This window comes from Microcaecilia unicolor, chromosome 14 (genome assembly GCF_901765095.1).
Source record: "Microcaecilia unicolor chromosome 14, aMicUni1.1, whole genome shotgun sequence".
In the NCBI taxonomy this organism is placed as follows: domain Eukaryota; kingdom Metazoa; phylum Chordata; class Amphibia; order Gymnophiona; family Siphonopidae; genus Microcaecilia; species Microcaecilia unicolor.
The window spans coordinates 43,715,350-43,734,095 of record NC_044044.1 but is presented as its reverse complement, the minus strand read 5'-3'; the positions used below and the strand labels follow the sequence as shown (position 1 = coordinate 43,734,095).

The window sequence follows — 18,746 nt, the reverse complement described above, 5'->3', positions numbered from 1 at the left end:
GCGGTCCTCTCGGTGCCGATGCCTGCTGGGTGCCGAATCCCTCGGCGACCCAGAGCTCTCGGTGCCGACACGGGGAGGAGACCGGTGTCGATGCTTCTTCGATTTCTTCCGAAGCATGTCACCGGAGCTCCCCGGCACCGACGAGGAGGACGTCGAATCCATCCGTCGCTTCCTCGGGGCCGAGACTGAAGAAGGTCGATCTCGGGGGGGCTGTACCGCAGGAGCCCTCAGGGTAGGCGGAGACCCACCCGAGGGCTCACCGCCACCAGCAGGGGAATGGACAGCCCTCACCTGCACTCCACCCGATGCACCACCGTCCGACGACATCAGCAGACGAGGTCCTGGTACCACCGACGTCGATGCAGCTATCCGATGTCTCGGCGCCGATGCAGAGGCCCGATGCCTCGATGCACTCGATGCAGGGGCGGCCGAGGAAGAAGGTCTGGACGCTGACGACGTCGATGCACTCGAAGATCCCGGTGCCGATGCCGACGAAGAGCCCGAGAACAACACGTTCCACTGGGCTAGTCTCGCTACCTGAGTCCGCCTTTGAAGCAGGGAACACAGACTGCAGTTCTGAGGGCGGTGCTCGGCCCCCAGACACTGAAGACACGACGAGTGTCGATCAGTGAGCGAGATAACCCGGGCGCACTGGGTGCACTTCTTGAAGCCGCTGGAAGGCTTCGATGTCATGGGCGGAAAAATCACGCCGGCGAAATCAAAAGCCGAAATGGCGAAATTTGAAGCACCAAATTTAGAGGGAGAAAAAATCTCGACCGAGGCCGAAAAGAGGCCTACCCCGACGACGAAAGAAAACTTACCGGGGCAAAAAAGCTGGAAGTACGGGGAGGATTTACACGAAACCCGGCGGGGGGTTTCCGGAGCACTTCCCGACTAGGACAAAGCTTTCCCGAAGGAAAAAAACACGTTCAAAACAAATTGGACGCGCGAGGTCGACTTTCCGGGGCTCGACACGGCGAAAACACGACCGTACCGAGTGCGGACAAAAGAAGACTGGCCGGCTCGAGCCGGTTTCGGGCGGGAAGACGGCCGCGCATGCGCGGTGCGCGCGGGCGCGCGAGGGCTAGCAAAGGACTTTGCTAGTGAAGTTTCCGATTGGAGGGGCTGCCGTGGACGTCACCCATCAGTGAGAACAAGCAGCCTGCTTGTCCTCGGAGAACTGGGGGTACATAGCCTTTACTCTGTCCGGTGTATAATACCAGCGACTTAATATTTTATAAGCGTTTTCTTTGAGTAATATACATATGGAGGTTTTTTTCACCTCAAGACATACCTTCTTCCAATCTGCCTCACTTAGTTCTTTATTGAGATCCTGCTCCCAGGCTTTCAAATAGGCTAATTTTACAAATTCCTTACCCCTAATATGATCGTATAATTTTGTGATCCCTTTCCCTCCCATATCTATCTCCCCCCATAAGTTTTCGAGTTTTTCACTTTCCTTTGGGTTTTCCTTTAACCACCTTTCTTTCAGTATGTAATTTTTAATTTGAAGGTATGCATACAGATCTGTGTCTGGTAATTCGTATTCTTTTTGAAGTGTTTCAAAACTTTTAATGGTTCCTCCATCCATACATTCTCTAAATCTTATCAATCCTTTTTGGAACCAAGATTTGAATACTTTATTCTCCCCTCCCCTTAGGAACCCCGGTTCTTGTGTGATCCAAGCGTAAGAGGATCGGTTTTGTGTCCCCCTTAGCCTCTGTTTAAGTGCGCCCCATAGGGTGAGTAGGTGGGATACGAATGGGTTTACTGACATACGCTTGTAATTGGTTTCTATAATAGAACCCCACAACAATGCATCCAGCCTCCCCTCCTGGACAAAAATCTGTTCCAACCTTGTCACATGAGAATAATCCACTTTGCTCCACAGTCCAATTTGCTTAAGTTGGGCTGCCCAATAGTACCAAGTTATATTTGGCATACCCCTCCCCCCTTGCTCTACGGCCCTCCACATAACCCGTCTAGATAATCTCGGCGTTTGTCCCCCCCAAACAAACTGCCCCAATTCAGCTTGAATTTTTGTTAGCTCCCCTTTTGGAATAGGAATTGGTAGCGTTTGAAACAGAAAGATCAATCTGGGCAGAACGTTCATCTTCACCACTGCTATTTTCCCCCACCATGACAACCACCCTGTCCTCCATCTATTTAAGTCCCTCCTTATTTCTCTAATGAGGGGTACATAATTCAGTTGGTACAATATACTAAGATCTTTAGGTATGTGTATTCCTAAGTAACGAAAGCTGGTTTCCTCTATACGAAATGAGAACGCTCTCCCCAATTGCTCCAGTTCTTGACTCGTTTCAGTAATCCCCATTAGTTCTGATTTGTCAAAATTCACTCGGAACCCTGACAGTTTACCAAAGGATTCTAGTTCCTTTACAAGAATCGGCAATGTCCTCTGTGGGGACCCCACATAGAATACAATGTCATCCGCGAATAATGCCATTTTATGCTCCCTACCCCCTATCCTAATCCCTTTAATGTCCTCTAGCAACCGTATCCGCTGGGCCAATGGTTCTATTGATATAGCAAACAGTAATGGGGAGAGGGGGCAACCCTGCCTGGTTCCCCTTCGGATATTAAATTGATCCGACCATCCCCCATTCACCTTAATACGTGCTACCGGATCTGCGTACAACCCCTTCACCCAGCTTACAAAGGGCCTCCCCATTCCTTGTTCTAGCATTACCTCCCACAAATAGTCCCACTCCACCCTGTCGAATGCCTTCTCTGCATCGACCGTTAGGAGGGTTAGTGAATCTCCTCGTCTCTGTGCTCCCCGAGAAATATTTAAAGTACGCCTTATATTGTCAGCTACCTGACGGTGTGCTATGAAGCCTGACTGGTCTTCATGTATAAGGGATGGTAGTATTCGCTTTAATCTATTTGCCATAATTTTGGCTAGGATTTTAACATCAATGTTTAACAGCGATATCGGGCGGTATGAACCACAAACCGTTGGATCCCTTCCTGGTTTTAGCAGGATTGATATTCCTGCTTCTTTCATACTGGGAGGTAAACCTTTTTCCATAAAACATGCATTTCCTATCCGAACTAGCAAGGGTCCTAGCTCTTGTTGGAAAATTTTATAAAATTTAGCTGTGTACCCATCTAAACCAGGAGATTTTCCCCCCGGTAGTCCTCTTATAACTCCTAACACCTCTTTCAAGGAGATCGGAGCTTCCAACTCGCTTCTTTGTTTGTTCGTGACCCTTTGCATTTCTAGATCTCTTAAAAAGTTTTGAGTCTCCTCCTTAGAAGCTAATGATTCTGAGGAATACAATTTTTTATAGTATTCCATAAATTGTTCTCTAATCTCCTCATTTTGGTAATACATTGTATCTTTTGGCCCTTTTATTTTTGTTATAGTATTTTTTATCCTTCTCTCCCTAAGCCCCCTGGCCAACATACTGCCCGCTTTATTACTAAACTCATAGAATTTCTGCTGCATTAAGCTTCTGTGAAATTCCATCCGTTTCACCTGTATCTGTTGTAGAGCGGTTCTCCACTTTTTAAGCTCCTGTAGATGTAATATACCCCCCTCTCTTTGGTGTAAGGTTTCCATTCGAACTAGTTGCCTGCGTACCTCTAACTCGTGTGCTTCCCTCTCCTTTTTCTTTTGTGCCCCTTTTTGTATAAGCTTGCCCCTTATTACAACTTTCATAGCATCCCACAAGATCCCCTCTGTGACTTCCCCATTATCATTTAGGGCCAGATAGTCTTTTATGGATCCCCGAATTTCCTGGCAGTCAGCCTCACTATCAAGAAGTGATTCATTGAGTCTCCATACTACTCCCATTCTTCTTTTTCCCACCCCCCTCAAGGAAATCCATATCGGGGAATGATCTGATGCATGCATACTTTCAATCTCTGCTGTATGAATTTCACCCCACCCTATTCTACTGCACCAGATAGCATCAATTCTTGCGTATGTTCCCTGCGTATGAGAGTAATGTGTATATTGTTTTTGAATCGGGTGTAGCAACCGCCACACATCTATCAAATCTAATTCCCTCATTAGTCTAAGTAGCAACCTCCTAGGGTACCCTCCCCCTCCCATCCTTCCTGTGGAATGATCTATCTCCCCCATAGGATAATTAAAATCTCCCCCCAATATCACCATCCCCCCCACAAAAGGAGTCAATTCTGCCCTTATTTTATCATAGAACCTACCTTGCCCTACATTGGGGGCATATATGTTAACTAGTGTAACTAGCTGATTATTTATCCTACCTTTGATCGCCAGGCATCTACCGTCGCCCTCACAGTATTTGGCCTCATATGTGAATTGCAAACTTTCTTTTACATAAATTATCAGCCCTCCTGTTTTACTTCCCTTGGGGTCTGCCAGCACAAAACCCTCTCCAAAACCCTTATTCAGGATTAATGATATATCACGTTTCCTAACATGGGTCTCCTGGAGCATTATAATATCCCAATTCATTCTGCGCAGTTCTTTGAATATGATACTTCTCTTACCAGGACTATTTAACCCATTAACATTCCATGACCCCACCCTCAACCCTCCCCCCCCCTTCCCCCCCAGAACATTCCTCCCATCAACCCCCCTTTTCCCCCCAAGCCTCCCTTGCAACTGGCTTACTCCGTTACCAGCCAGTTTTACCCCTGAGGAAGTTCGTCCTCTCCAGAAACCAGCTAAACAAGCCTTTAACTTTTAAATATAACTCTCCCCTTTTCATCCCTTTTTAAACATTTTCCCAAAAGATTCATCAGCTTAAACATACAACAGTTTCTTTTCTCTCATCTTCATCCCTCTGATCTGTGTATAGTGTCCACATCAGGTTATTTCTCCATTTTCTGACTCCAGTCTCGCTGCGTGGGAGGATTTATTGCCTTTCCCCCTCTCCACTTTCTTCCAGCCATTCTGAATTTTCTTTCCCGGACTCCGCTGAGGAAGCGGAGTCTCGCTGTCCTCTCTTGGAACATCATCGCATCCCATTTCTCGCAAAATCTTCCATGCTCCCTGGTGTGAATTGAGCTTGCGTGTTATGTTACCCACTGTTATTTGTATTCCAAATGGATGGAGCCATCTATAGCGGAGCCCCGCCTTTTGAAGATAGGTGGTAATTTCCTTAAAGTCTCTCCTTCGTAGCAGCGTCTTTCTAGCAAGATCCTGGAATATCTTAATTTTGCCTGATTTCCATTCAATGTCCCCCAAGGCTCTTGCTTTTTTCCACACCCGTTCTTTTATGGTGTATTTATGGAAACATGCTACTATATCTCTGGGTACTCCTCCCCGTTGTGGACCCAGGCTCCTGTGTGCTCTTTCAAGTTCTATCTGATCCTTTGTAAATTGCTCTCCTTCATTCTGATCTTGTTGAAGCAGATGAACGCAGATCTCTTGTACTGTTTTTACAGAGTCTTTATACTCCTCTTCCTCGGGGATTCCCTTAAAACATAGATTACATCGACGGGAGCGATTTTCCAAATCCTCCATCATCAACTCCATTTCTAATTTCGCTTGTTGTTCCTTTTTAAGGGTTGCCCCGAGGTCCCGCACTTCCTCCGTTATCCCCTCGGTCTTTTCTTCAGCTTCTGCGAGCCGGTTGCCGATTTCCCGCATTTCCTCATGTAGTTCCAACACCGCCGTGTGGATGCTCCTCCTGGTCGCCACCATCTCTGCCTTCAGTTCTTTAAACCATCTAGCGAGATCGTTTTTACTGATCTCCGCATCGCTGCCAGCAGGCTCCTCGGGTTCCAGGTCGGATTCAGAGTCTTCGGCGGCCATTTTGGCGCCTCGTGTCACAGCCCGATGTCCCGATCCCTGGCCCTTGCTTGCGGCTTCTGATGTAAATTTAAATTTGGCCAGCCTTTTCCTAGCTGCCATCTGCTCTTTTGGGAATGACAGAGAGTACAAATCGCTCGCCTTAAACGGGAAGAATTCTTAATTTCGCTCCGGAGCTAGCTGAGCTCTAGCAACATGCAGCCATCTCCCGGAGCTGACGTCACTTCCTCCGGGACTCTATAATCTTTTGAATGATTTTTCCATTTTATTTTCTGTTCTCCTAAGAATCTTTCCTACCACCCCCCACCCCTTTCCTCGGATTTTCCTCCTCTAACACTCTCAATTCACAGGGTCTTCACTCACAGTGGTATCAATACAGCATCTGTCCCTCTTCTTCTTACCTCTTTCTACAACCCAACACTCCAAAGAGTCTGGCTTTTGACTGAAATTGCTGTAGGCAGTGGTGGCCTTGGGTTAGGATGGGAAGGGGCTTTACTTGAGAGGCGATATCACTGTATTAGAGCAGGGGTTCTCAACCCAGTCCTCAGGACACACCTAGCCATTCAGGTTTTCAAGATACCCACAATGAATATGCATGAGTCAGATTTGCATACAATGGAGGTAATGCATGTAAGTTTATCTCAAGCATGTTTATTGTGGATATCCTAAAATCCTGGCTAGGTTTGTCCAGAAGATTGAGTTGAGAACCCCAGTATTTGAGGCTGATTGAATGTTGGTTTCGGTGTCAAAAGTGGCCCAGAATCAGTATTCGGCCATGTTTCAGTGTTGACTGAAAATACTAATGCATTTTGAGCTGAAACCAAAACTTAATGCTGTGTCCCCATAGTGACCCCCCCCCCCCCCCCCAGTTATTATTCTGATGGTTCTTTTCTTGTTCTCTTAGGAGGTGTTTCATAGGCTCACTAATCTCTATGGGCTCCTGCACAGTTTGCAGGTATGTACATCTAAAGCTTAACTACATCCATTTAAAGAAAAAATATCTTGAGCTTAGCATGCTGCCGCTGCTCTGCAGTGTCCGTGCTTATAGAGATGCTCAGATACTATGTCGCACAACTGTTTTCCCTCAGCATTTAGATATGGATGAGACTCACAAAGGTGCTATCAGGCAGTGATACTCCTCACATGGCCCTTCCTCTGCTCGGTAATGAGTCTCGAGGGGGCAGTGTATCCAAATGGGTTCATCTGCACATATCATGAAAGTAATGAACCTCACTCCTAAACCAGGGTATGTGACGTATGGTCTCAATATCTCATATTTAGTGCTAGCACTGTTTGGTGCTTGTATTGTGCCAAAGAGATCTTCCTTCTGGAGTTCACAAGATGTTACACGTATAAGCAACTTTTCCAGGGGTATTTGGAAATTCCTTTACTAGGTCTGTGGTACCCAAACTGAAAGGAAATATTTCTGTATCCATCAGCTGTATTTTCTTAGTCTCTAACTGCATTCCATGATACTTGAAGATCTTTTTTCGCCATTTGATGCACACAGAATAATTGCTTGGCACTGACCTCTTTATTATCAATGCTGTTTTTCACATTTTTCTCCTGTATCATGATGTCTGGTTTTCTTGCATGGAGTGGTTATCAGTTGGAATTGGAATGTCTCGGGTGGTCACAACCTCTTTAGTTCCCTTAATTCTCATAAGTCTTAATTTTTTGCAGGCTGTTGTGGTTCAGCAGGACACTGCCCTAGAACTTCAGCTGCAAGATGGGGCTGAGCGGAAAGAGAAACTGGTGCGCAGCAACTCCCGTGAAGGCCCACTCATCGATGTGGCCCTGAGGACTGTCGACAAGCAGGGGACGGAGCTGACACTCCTGCAGCGTCAGCATGCCCTGTTGCAAGAGGAGCTGCGGCGCTGCCGGAAGCAGTGCGAAGAGAAGGTGCAGGAGGCTGCAGCCTTAGAGGCACGGTTCCGGGAGAGTGAGCAGGCCAGGACCCGGCTGGAGAGGGAAGTGGAAGAGGCAAGGAGGCAGGTGGCTGCAGCGGCCCAGCGGGACCAGTGCAGTGGGACCATAGATGGACTCAGGAGCAGAAGAGTACTCGATCCCCGGAGACGGAGTCTTCCCGTGGGGGATGCTTTGTATCTCAGCTTCACGCCCCCACAGGTACAGCAGCTGGGAAAGGGGAGGGAAAAATTCACCAGTGAGCTGCTCAACAAGGGTCTCCTGCTGTCAACTCTGAGGAGAGCTGATTGTATAAAGTCACAGAGGAATCACTGGGGTTGAGCTTGCAAATTCAGATTGAAAGTCATAGAAAGTCAGAGTTGAAAGGGGAGCGCAAAGCGTTCCTTGATCCACCAGGCTCCAGGCAAGATCGACCTACAGTGCTGCCAGTGTGAGGTTCTGTTTCACTATCCCATGTTCAATAGTGAGAGACAGGCAAGCTCTGTAGGACTCCAGGGAACCTGCCTGTCCTAGTGATTGAAAACACAATATTGAAGCACCACCACCCACTGGCAGCAGTTCAGTTGGAGGACTCCCAGTCAGCTTAAAGGGAACAGTAATCTACTCTACCCAACCCATCCCAGAGGTGTATCTGCCTAGAAATTCTCCCACCTCTCCGGGTAACTTTTTCACTGTTGTTGGAAAGTTCTTCCTAATGTCTACTCTCAGCTTCCCTGCTCCAGTTTAATCCCCTGACACTTTATGCTGCCCCCAGTGGAGATGGAGAATAGCCTGTCACCGCCCTTGGTGGTGTCTGCTTGGAAAATTGACAGCATTCCTTGGTTACTCTCATTCCATAGCAATTTAGGCCATTGTGGCTTTTCCTTTGAATTTAATTGGACACTTCAAAGATTGTTTTCCTTTTTACCTGCAAAAGGATAGTTAAGATCCTTATACCTGTTAAAGAGGGTGGCTTTATCAAGTTAAAGGATCTGGCTGTCACTTGTTGAAATGTAACCCCAGCACAGCAGTGATGGCTCAGCTGTACTAACTGGTACAAGTGGTGAGATAGTTCTAACCCTGCTCCTGGAGAGAAGATGAGTGGGAGAGCGAGCATGCTTCAGAGTGAAGAAAGAAGGCAGGATTTATGGTTGAATGGAAAGGCCCAAAGTGAGGAAGAGGTCTATCACTAAGAAAGGGAGACCCTAAGTTACAAGGGGGAACGAGCGCTGTTTTGGGAGAGACACAGGACCTATGGATTATGGAAGATGGATATTTGTGCACTTTTGGGGGATGGATCTGTCTGAACAGGACAGGGTTTTCACTTTTTGATCTTCCTTTCTCCCCCAGGTCTCCCAGGATCTCCCAGCAGCTGCCTTCACCTTGCGAGTGGATGATGGCTCCGAGGATGAGCTCAGTGACCTCACGGAACTGGAGAGGTTACAGGAGGGCGCCAATCCCGAGGCACAATCTGAAGAGAATGGTGGGCAGCAGTCTTCCCCCTCCAGCCCCCGAGGTGAGTCCTGTCACTGGCCCAGTCATCATTTCTGAAAGAAGCCCTGCCTAGCAGCAGTGTTCAAAGTTTCTTTGGTCAAAATTTTCTTGTTTTTATGCCCCATTCTTCTGTAAGCTTGCCATTGCTGGGTCAGTCTTTTATGAGTAGGTCCTGCAGACGGTGACTTCATTCAGAGCCCTAAGTGCAATGGCCAAAATGCCCTCCATGCAGAGGAGTGGGAGTTATAGATGCTGCTTTCATGGGACCCCCCAGTCTCTGCTTACCCAAGGAGTGAAAGCCAGCCCCAGCAGCCAAACCACAGGGCCACCGGGTCCTACTACTACTTAAGATTTCTGTAGCACTACTAGGCATATGCAGTGCTGTACACTAAACATGTATGATATAGTCCCTGCTTGACAGAGCTTACAATCTATTAGAAAAAGAAAAAGATTACAGAGGGATTAGGGAATTGCTTATTTGGGGTAATGATGAAATCACAGGGTACTGAACAGGTGAATAAGGACTTAGGAGTTAAAACAGTCAAAAAGGTGGGCTTTTAGCCTAGATTTGAATACGGCCAGAGACGGAGCTTGAGGTACTGACTCAGGAAGTGAATGCTAGACGTACGGTGCAGCAAAATAAAAGGAGTCTGGAGTTGGCAATGGAGGAGAAAGGTACAGATAAGAGAGATTTACCTGATGAATGGAGTTTTTGGGGAGGAGTGTAGGGCGAGAGTGGATGGGTACTGAGGAGCTGCAGAGTGAATGCACTTGCAGTCAATAAGAGGAGTTTGAACTGTATGCAAAAATGGACAGGGAGCCAATGAAGTGACTTAAGGAGAGGGCTAATAGCGTAGTGACATTGGTGGAATATAAGTCTTGCAGCAGAATTTTGAACAGATTGAAGGGGAGAGAGATGGTTTAGTGGGAGACCTATGAGAAGCAAGTTGCAGTAGTCTAAGCATGAGGTGATAAGAATGTGGATAAGGGTTTTGGTTGTGTGCTCAGAAAGGAAGAGACAAATTTTGGTGAGGTTATAGAAAAAAAAATGACAGGTTTTAGCAGTATGTTGGATATGTGCAGAGAAAACGAGAGAGTCAAAGATGACCCCAAGGTTATGAGCTGAGGAGACAGGAAGAATGAGAGTGTTATCCACAGAAATAGAGAATGGGGGAAGAGAAGAGGTGGGCTTTAGGGGGAAATATAAGAAGCTCAGTCTTGGCCATGCGCAGTTTCACATGATGGTGAGACATCTAGGCAGCAATGTCAGACACACAGGCTAAGTCTTGGGGCTCTGGGTTCGTGGTGAAAATTCTAGTGTGGAGAAGTAGATCTGGGAGTCATCAGCATAAAGATGATACTGAAAACCATGGGAGAAGATCAGAACAGTGAGGGAATAAGTACAGAGAGACAAGAAAAAGGGTCCCAAGAAAGAGCCCTGAGGTACATGGACTGACAATAGAATAGCCGTGGATGAGGATCCACCAGAGCACACAGTAAAAGTGAGAGAGAGAGAGAGAAGAGGAAAACCAAGACAGAACAGAGCCTCAAAATCCAAGTGAGGACAGCATATCAAGGAGTAGGTGGTGGTCAACCATGTCAAAAGCAGCAGGTGGATCAAGAAAGATGACGATAGAATAGAGGCCTTTGGATCTGGCCAGGAACAGGTCACTGGAGACTTTAGCAAGGACTGTGGATGGTGGGCAACAGCCAGTTTGTGCTTTAAGGAGAGCCATACATTTGTTATTTATTTATTTATTTATTTATTTTATTGCATTTGTATCCCACATTTTCCCACCTATTTGCGGGCTCAGTGTGGCTTACAATACATTGTAAATAATGGAAATGCAGTTCGTTACAATCAGTTATGGATTCCATTGTGAGAAGTTAAGCGAGACAAAGTCAAGGTGTCGTTAGGGAATAGGTCAAGGAAAAGAACAATGGAACAATGGAAAGAGACAACGGGAAATTGGTAGGGTGATAAAACCTTAGCAAAAGAACATTCAGTATAACATTTTCTGTGAGTGAAGGTTTAAGTGTGATAAGATTACGGGGGATGAGAGTTCAGAAAAGAATGTATTGGTGTATTTCTGGAATAGTGAGTGTGGACTTCATGTGTATTGCTCCTTGCAGTAAATTTTATCGAAGAGATGAGTCTTTAGTAGTTTGCGGAAGTTGGTTAGTTCGTGGATTGTTTTCAAGTTGTGTGGTAGTATATTCCAGAATTGCGTGCTTAAGTAAGAAAAGGTTGATGCGTGCAGCGCCTTGTATTTTATGCCTTTGCAATTAGGGAAGTGGAGGTTAAGAAAGTTCGAGATGATCTTTTAGCGTTCTTGGGTGGTAGGTCTATTAAGTCGGACATGTAGGCTGGAGCTTCACCGTGGATAATTTTGTGGACTAATGTGCATATCTTAAAGGCAATGCGTTCCTTAAGTGGGAGCCAGTGCAGCTTCTCTCGTAAGGGTTTAGCACTTTCGTATTTTGGTTTTCCGAAGATGAGTCTGGCTGCAGTGTTCTGGGCTGTTTGAAGTCTTCTTAGTATTTGCTCTTTACAACCTGCGTATAGTGAATTGCAGTAATCCAGATGGCTGAGGACGAGGGATTGTACTAGGTTGTGGAAGACGGATCTTGGGAAGTATTGTCTTATTCTTTTCAGTTTCCACATGCAATAGAACATCTTTTTGGTTGTGTTGTTTGCATGGGTTTCGAGTGTTAGATGGCGGTCGATAGTGACTCCAAGGATTTTTAAAGTTTCTGAGATTGGAAGGTTTAGTTTTGGTGTGTTTAAGGTGGTATATTCATTCGTGTTGTATTGGGAGGTGAGTATTAGGCATTGAGTTTTTTCCGTGTTTAGTTTCAGTCGAAATGCATCTGCCCAGGTGTTCATGATGTGTAAACTTTGGTTAATTTCATTGGATATTTCTTTGATATCTTGTTTGAACGGGATGTATATTGTTACATCGTCGGCGTATATGTATGGGTTGAGGTTGTGATTTGATAGGAGTTTTGCCAATGGGATCATCATTATGTTGAAGATGGTTGGTGAGAGGGATGATCCTTGCGGTACTCCACATTCAGGTGTCCATGAAGCGGACGTAGTTGAGTTTGATGTAACTTGATATGACCGCAGGGTTAGGAACCCCTTGAACCAGTTTAGGACATTTCCTCCGATGCCGAAGTATTCAAGTATGTGCAATAGAATTCCGTGGTCAACCATATCGAAGGCACTTGACATGTCGAATTGTAGGAGAAGTATATTACTGAGCAAGACTGGCAGGTTTAAGGTAAAATTAGTCCTTACCTAATAATTTTCTTTCTATTAGTCCAAACAGATCAATCCAGAAACGAGTGCGTTATGTCCCTCTACCAGCAGGTGGAGAAAGAGATAACGCCAGAGCTCTGCCATAAGGGATACTGTGCAGCAGCCTCTCTTTCAGTATAATCGATACCAAAGCAATAAAGGAATCAGGGTACCATGCATCAAACTCCTGTCTCTGTCATGAACAGGGAGGAAAACAGCGGCATTGTGGTCAAGCGACAGCAGTCCCAGTCCTTTACCATCCTGTCATGGAAGAGACGTCCATAAAACTGTGAAACAAGATCTGCGATAATTCGAATCCAAATCTGAAAAGAACAAAACACACCACACACTGTTTCCTAATCAAGAACAACAAAAGGCGGGCCTCTGGATTGATCTGTTGGGACCAATGGAAAGAAAATTATCAGGAAAGGACTAATTTTACCTTCCATAGTGTTCCACAAATCAATCCAGAGGTAAGTGGGATGTTACCAAAACAGTCCCCCCAAGTAAGGTGAGACCACACAGCCAGAACAAGCCCCGACAGGAAAAGTGGCAAGACCCAGAGAGAACTTGCTATCCCCAGACAGCATAGAAAAACTGTCTCCAAGGCCAAAAGAAGCAACTCCAATTACATTCGAGAGAAAGGAGCCCAGGTCCAAGCTGCATAATGAAGAAGAAGACAACTCTGCTACCAGAGAAGGTATGAGACCTTCCAAAGAGCTAACGAGTAAGGCCCACACACAAGAGATGAAGCCAGTCCCAACTTCCGTAGATGGAACCACACTGGAATCCCAAAAAGCAGAAGTCCAACAACCAACAGCAGAAAAAAAAAACTGCGCCAGCCCACAAAGGACCAAAGTATGACAGCCAGTGACAGAACAAAGCTCAACAAGGCTCGAGCGCCAGTGATGGGGCCAGACAGAGGCGATAAATGTCTCGCCAGCTAGCAACAAGCAAGACACAGCAGTCAGAGCTGCGGAGCAGGCCAACCAGCACAAGGTTTGACAGCTGGGGAGCATACTCGACGCACCTGCCAGAGACGGAGAAATACTCAAAACCAGCGCAACTCACAGCCTTATCCCCATGAGGAGGCCAAGGCCCTACATCCAAAGCCAGATGAATAGCCAGAGATGGCTCCCCTTGCACCCTCCATCGAGAAGGTGAGGCTTGCCAGCCAGAGACAGAGCCCAGCCCAACCACAGATGGAGTAAGCCTTGACTGCCAGAGATGGTAAAGAACCGCGAGCTAGAGCAGAACAAAGCTTGACTCCCAGAAAACAGAACAAGGTGCAACCTGCCACAATGGGCCCGGCATCACCGGGAACAATAGAGCAGTGCTTGCACTCCAGAAGCGCGGCTAGACGAGGCATCCAGAGACTGAACTCCGGTCGACAAGATTTGACCTCCAAGACGGAGCAAGATCCTGAGCCCAATGTGGAGCATAACTCGGTAGCCAAAGCTGGATTCAGGACACCAACTTGAAATAGTCTGGCCAAACAGCTGGCCGGCAAAGATAGAGCAAGGCTCGACAGGCAGAGACATAGCCAAACTCGTTAATCAGAGACCGAGAAGACTCAACCTCAGTGATGGCGCTTGCCTCCGTGCCCAGAGACAAAGCCACTTAACCACCGCATGAGCAGATCGCATCCTGCAGAGTCCACACAACACCTGCCGCCCAAAAATGGAGCCAGGCTCAGCAGCCCATAATGGAGAAAGGTTAGACATATTGAGAGGGAGCAAGGTGTGGAAATAGAGACAGGGCAAGAAGCCACTACCAGAGCAAGGCTCAACATCCAAAGACAGAGCAAGACTCAACCTCCTGAGTTGGAATCAGGCTCGAAAAGAGGAAGGCTCAACATCCAGAGATGGAGCGAAACTCTGACTCCAGCAATGGAGCAAGGCATAACAGCATAACACTCTACCCCCCAAAAAAGGGATGGACACTGGCGTAGCAAAGAAACTAACAAGGAAATGACAAGTAGCCACCCTAAACAGGAAACACCCGAAGGCATGTCCTCAAACTTCGAAGAGGACTCTGCAGCTGAAACCAAGTAGGAGAAATCCAACCAGCCTCTACACCAGGCCTCAAAAGCACCAGAAGAATTGTCCCCCAAGTGGCCAGAGGCACTTTAGAGGCTGAACACGGGGAGAACTCCCCCCAAAGGGTTGTCAGCTGAAGAAACAACTTCTTTTTTTTTTTGCTATGGGACTCGATGCCTAACCAACCTGCTGGTCGAGTTCCAAGCCATTGTGCCACATAAGAGTGGGAAGGAAGAACACTGCAAGCCATGGGGGAAACTAAAGCCGGCAGAGAAACCTGGCATCCGCCACAGATAGAACAACCACATGCCTGCAAGCACCGGCTGTGAGCTGGAAGGACCGAATGACAGGCAGTCCTCCAAGTGGGAAGCACAGGACTGTGCCAGCCCGGGAAAGAGTGCATGGCTTTGGGTTTTTTTGTTTTTTTCTAACATGGTCAAAGCATGTCAAGATGGTAGTTGCCCATGAACAACAGTCGCTTGGTCTGCCAAAAAACACCATGTTCATCCCATCCAGGACAGCAAAGTCTCCTGGACCTTCACAGCAAGGAGCCAACGAATGTACAACACCGAACCCGCTGGTGTTGCCTGGGATCCTCCACTGGAATGGTGCTAACAGCCACCATCCGGGTGGATAACGGGGGAAAGCAAACTAAACAGTGCCCTATATCCACAGTATCACTGACGGGGGGAATAAAAAGAAAGTGAAACACTGACAGTGTCCCGATACTGTCATCAACGGATACCAAATTTCTCCCATCTCTCAGCAGTGCATAAAACTGCACTTGTATTTATTATCTGGTGTTATCTTGAGAAAGAGATAGAGGTGTTCCTAATGCCACTGGAATTATCTACAATGTCCAATTTGGTGAGTCATGATGCAGTAAATTCCTCAAACGTTTCACCCTGTGCCATCTTCCTCAAACACTCTTCCCCTTGTCTCTTGGTGTGGGTTTTTTTTTTTTTTTAAACAGAGGCAGGAGATCTAGAGAGGAGAACCAGAGCATTGGCATGCTAGAAGGCTAGGGAGGTCAGAGCGTTGGCATGATGGAGGGCAGGGGAGGCAGAGAAGGGGTAGGGGAGGGGAAGGACCTGGCACCACCAGGTGTACCCCAAAGTGGCTGATTCCAGCCAATACCCCCAGCTCAGCTAAACCTGTGAGAACAGGCTAGGAGCCAGGTCCATCCAGAGAGCTGCACAGGAGACCATCCACCTGCTGAAATAGAGAATACTGAGAGAGGCTGCTTCATAATATCCCTTATGGAAGAGCTCTGGAGTTCCCTGTATCTCCACCTGCTGTTAGCGGGACATAACTCACTTGTCTCTGGATTGATCTGTGGGACGCTGTGGAAATGGTGTTCAGAAAGACAGTATCTTCAGATCAAGTTTAAAAAAAAAACAAACTAAAAAAAAGTTTTCAGTTCTGCTTCTTTCGCTTTGAGGTCATAATACTGCCTAACTTTCTGACTTTTGACCTTTTAGACTTTCAGCGAATGCAGGACATTCCAGAGGAGAGCGAGACCAGCCAAGAGCTTCGAGATATTGATCCTGGGTCTTCGGAGAGCTAAAAAAAAACGCCTCTCTTGAAATTGTGAACTGAAAAGAGCAAAACAAATCGAGAACGAACCAGAATTGCTGAAATGACAGACTTCTTAAAAAACAATGTAACAGGGAACAAAGGAATTTTCCAACTGCTGCTCCTAAGTAAAAAGAAAAAAAAACTTTGAAAACTGCACGTGGAAAAAAATAAATGGGAAATGGTGGGATTTGACTCTGGAGCTTCTAGGAGCCAAACAAGACTTTGAAATTTGTGAGCATATCAAACATTTTAATGCTACTCTGTATTCTATTCTATTCCATTACATTTCTTTGTGTTTCTGTTTTATACATATGTATATATTTTTTGTTTGTTTTACCAGTAGAGTTGATGGGGAGCCTTAACCAGGCTTCACCTTTTCAACTTTGAACACAGACTTATTTATTGTTTAAGCAGAATTAAATTATTGTTTTCACTGGAGGAAAACGGTGTTGAAACTGGGTCTGAGAGGGGCAACAGTGAACACCACTGGTGTTAGTAAACCTTTGGCCTGCCTGCATACAAGAGTCAGCAGTGTCCGGGAATTTTAGTTATTGATTCATGCATCCCTCTGTTCACATCCCATTGGCCCTTTCACAGTGCTGCCAGTGCCATACAAAATACACATCCTGAGCTTTGGAATCCTCTTTAACTGCAGGAACCCAAAGACATTTTTATAAGGGAGACAGGACTGATGTGAGCTAGGACTGGCAGAGCAGTGATTGATGTCACTGGAGAGGCAGCAGAACGATTCATGATGTTTGACTGGGCTGCAGGCTGCCAACTGGGTTGGACTGTTGTGAACACATTAGTTTTTACTTTGTGGTCAGATCCCAGAGTTTCACAAAATGGCTCTGATTTTACTTTGCTCGTGGCCATTGATTTTTAATAAATGTGGGTGCTACCATTTTTAAATACTCTTTTCTTCTCTCAACCACCCCTGGAGGTTTACAAATCATCACAGTGTGTGGTTGTCACTTTTTCAAGTGGAATATGTTTAAAATTGCCAACAGATTCACCAGACAGGTGAACTCACTCAGAGCCTTCCACCTGTGCACATTTGAGCCACGGTCTGTTCTGTACCATCCTGTTAGCAAGCCAAAGGACTGTTGCTCCACAGTGCCTGTATCACTGAGGGGCTTGCCAGTTTTATGCCAATTGGGCTTATCCAGTCTGATTCTGGCCCTTGCCACTCCCCCCTCCATTGCATTCATAGAGTTGCAAGCCCCTTGGGGATCCCTTCATGCAATGGGGCAAAGCTAGAATTGAACCACTCAGTTGTGGAGGGGGCAGCTGGGGACCTTAGAGGCAATTTTTCAAGACAACAATATTGGAGCAACTAGAGTGGTATTTCAAAAAATGCCAGGCATTCACTGCCAGCAGCCTTCCTTTCCTCCTGTCTCTTATGAATAACCCATTCTGGAGGACCCCACCCCACCCCACCCCACCCCACCCCACCAGTAGGGATCTTTCTGGATAGTTTGACATTCTCAGAGATGTTTCCATATGCTACACATGATTTCTCTTCTGCTTTGTGAGATGGCATCTCTTATACCATAAGAGCACTTCACAGCACTTAAGATCAATACAGTTTGAGTCCTTGTCTCATAGTGAGTACACATTAAAACATTTACTTAAGTGAAAGTACAAAGGTTACTGCCTAATATAATACTTTTTGAGTAAAAAAAAGTAAAAGTACCATAACTACAATGAATTCAACTATTGTTAACATTTTTATCCCAACAACTTTACTGCTTAACAATTCAATCCACTTGTGAATCATTAATCCAGCCCAGCAAAAAAGGCGTTTGTACTAGCAGAAAGTGAATTGTTCAATCTGATAAAAAGTTCCTTCAAATCCGGCAGATGGCTTCTGACCGGGGTCTGCAGGTTTTGATCAAAGGAATCTCTGAAACACTTATGTATAGCAAAGGGTACTTTATCATCATCATTGCATTAGAAGTAGTGCTGTCTAATTCATCATTAGCATTCTTCATCTTTGTTATCATTGTTATGCTGTCCAATTACAGAGAAGGCTTTCACCAAGGTGGGAATCATTGTCTGTTCTAACAAATTTTTGTCTGATGGCAAATTCTGCTTGAATATCTTGAAGAACTGATGCAAGATTGTCAAATGTATGGGAACCCTTAAGTCCAGACAAGGAGACTTCCCCTCTAAAGACTCTATCAATCCAGGTCTGTTCACCAAGAATTGCAACCAGCGTCAGCTTCATCACTCAGCGGACTTCTGAGTGATCCAGTCATTGCTGTTTTGTTTGGGTGGAGACCAGTAATCAGTTCAACAAGCCCAGACAACTCCACTGCACAACAGAATTTAAGATAAGATGATCCACTGTTCGTGTGCCGAGGTTTGCAATACCAATATCCTATTCCAGGTTTTGCTGTTTTACTTGGTTTACTGAGGAATCATGATTTACATCTTCTGCTTTTACTTTTAACTGCAAGCATCAGATGTAACTGAGTAAAAGCAGTAAAAATTGGTGAAATTATTACTTAAGTAAAAGTAACAAATGTTTCCTGTACTTCTTTACAAGTAAAAGTGACAAAAATGTTTAAGTACAGTAACTAGTTACATTTACTTAGTTACTATACAGCACTGTACATTCCTTTACTGAAATGCTATTATGTTTTCTTTTGAATGTGAA

General features: G+C 45.9%; 1 protein-coding gene across 3 annotated transcripts in view; it reads left to right on the top strand.

Moving 5' to 3' along the window:
- ARHGEF2 (Rho/Rac guanine nucleotide exchange factor 2) overlaps nucleotides 1-16,116 on the top strand; it is a 234,150-nt gene extending 218,034 nt beyond the window's left edge. For all 3 annotated transcript variants that reach the window (XM_030187065.1, XM_030187067.1, XM_030187066.1), the window contains 4 exons: nucleotides 6,672-6,722; nucleotides 7,451-7,894; nucleotides 9,023-9,188; nucleotides 15,988-16,116. In XM_030187065.1, the coding sequence (XP_030042925.1) occupies nucleotides 6,672-6,722; nucleotides 7,451-7,894; nucleotides 9,023-9,188; nucleotides 15,988-16,073 (747 nt within the window). In that variant the 3' untranslated portion in view covers nucleotides 16,074-16,116. The remainder of the gene's footprint in view (nucleotides 1-6,671; nucleotides 6,723-7,450; nucleotides 7,895-9,022; nucleotides 9,189-15,987) is intronic.
- Nucleotides 16,117-18,746: the final 2,630 nt, after the last annotated feature.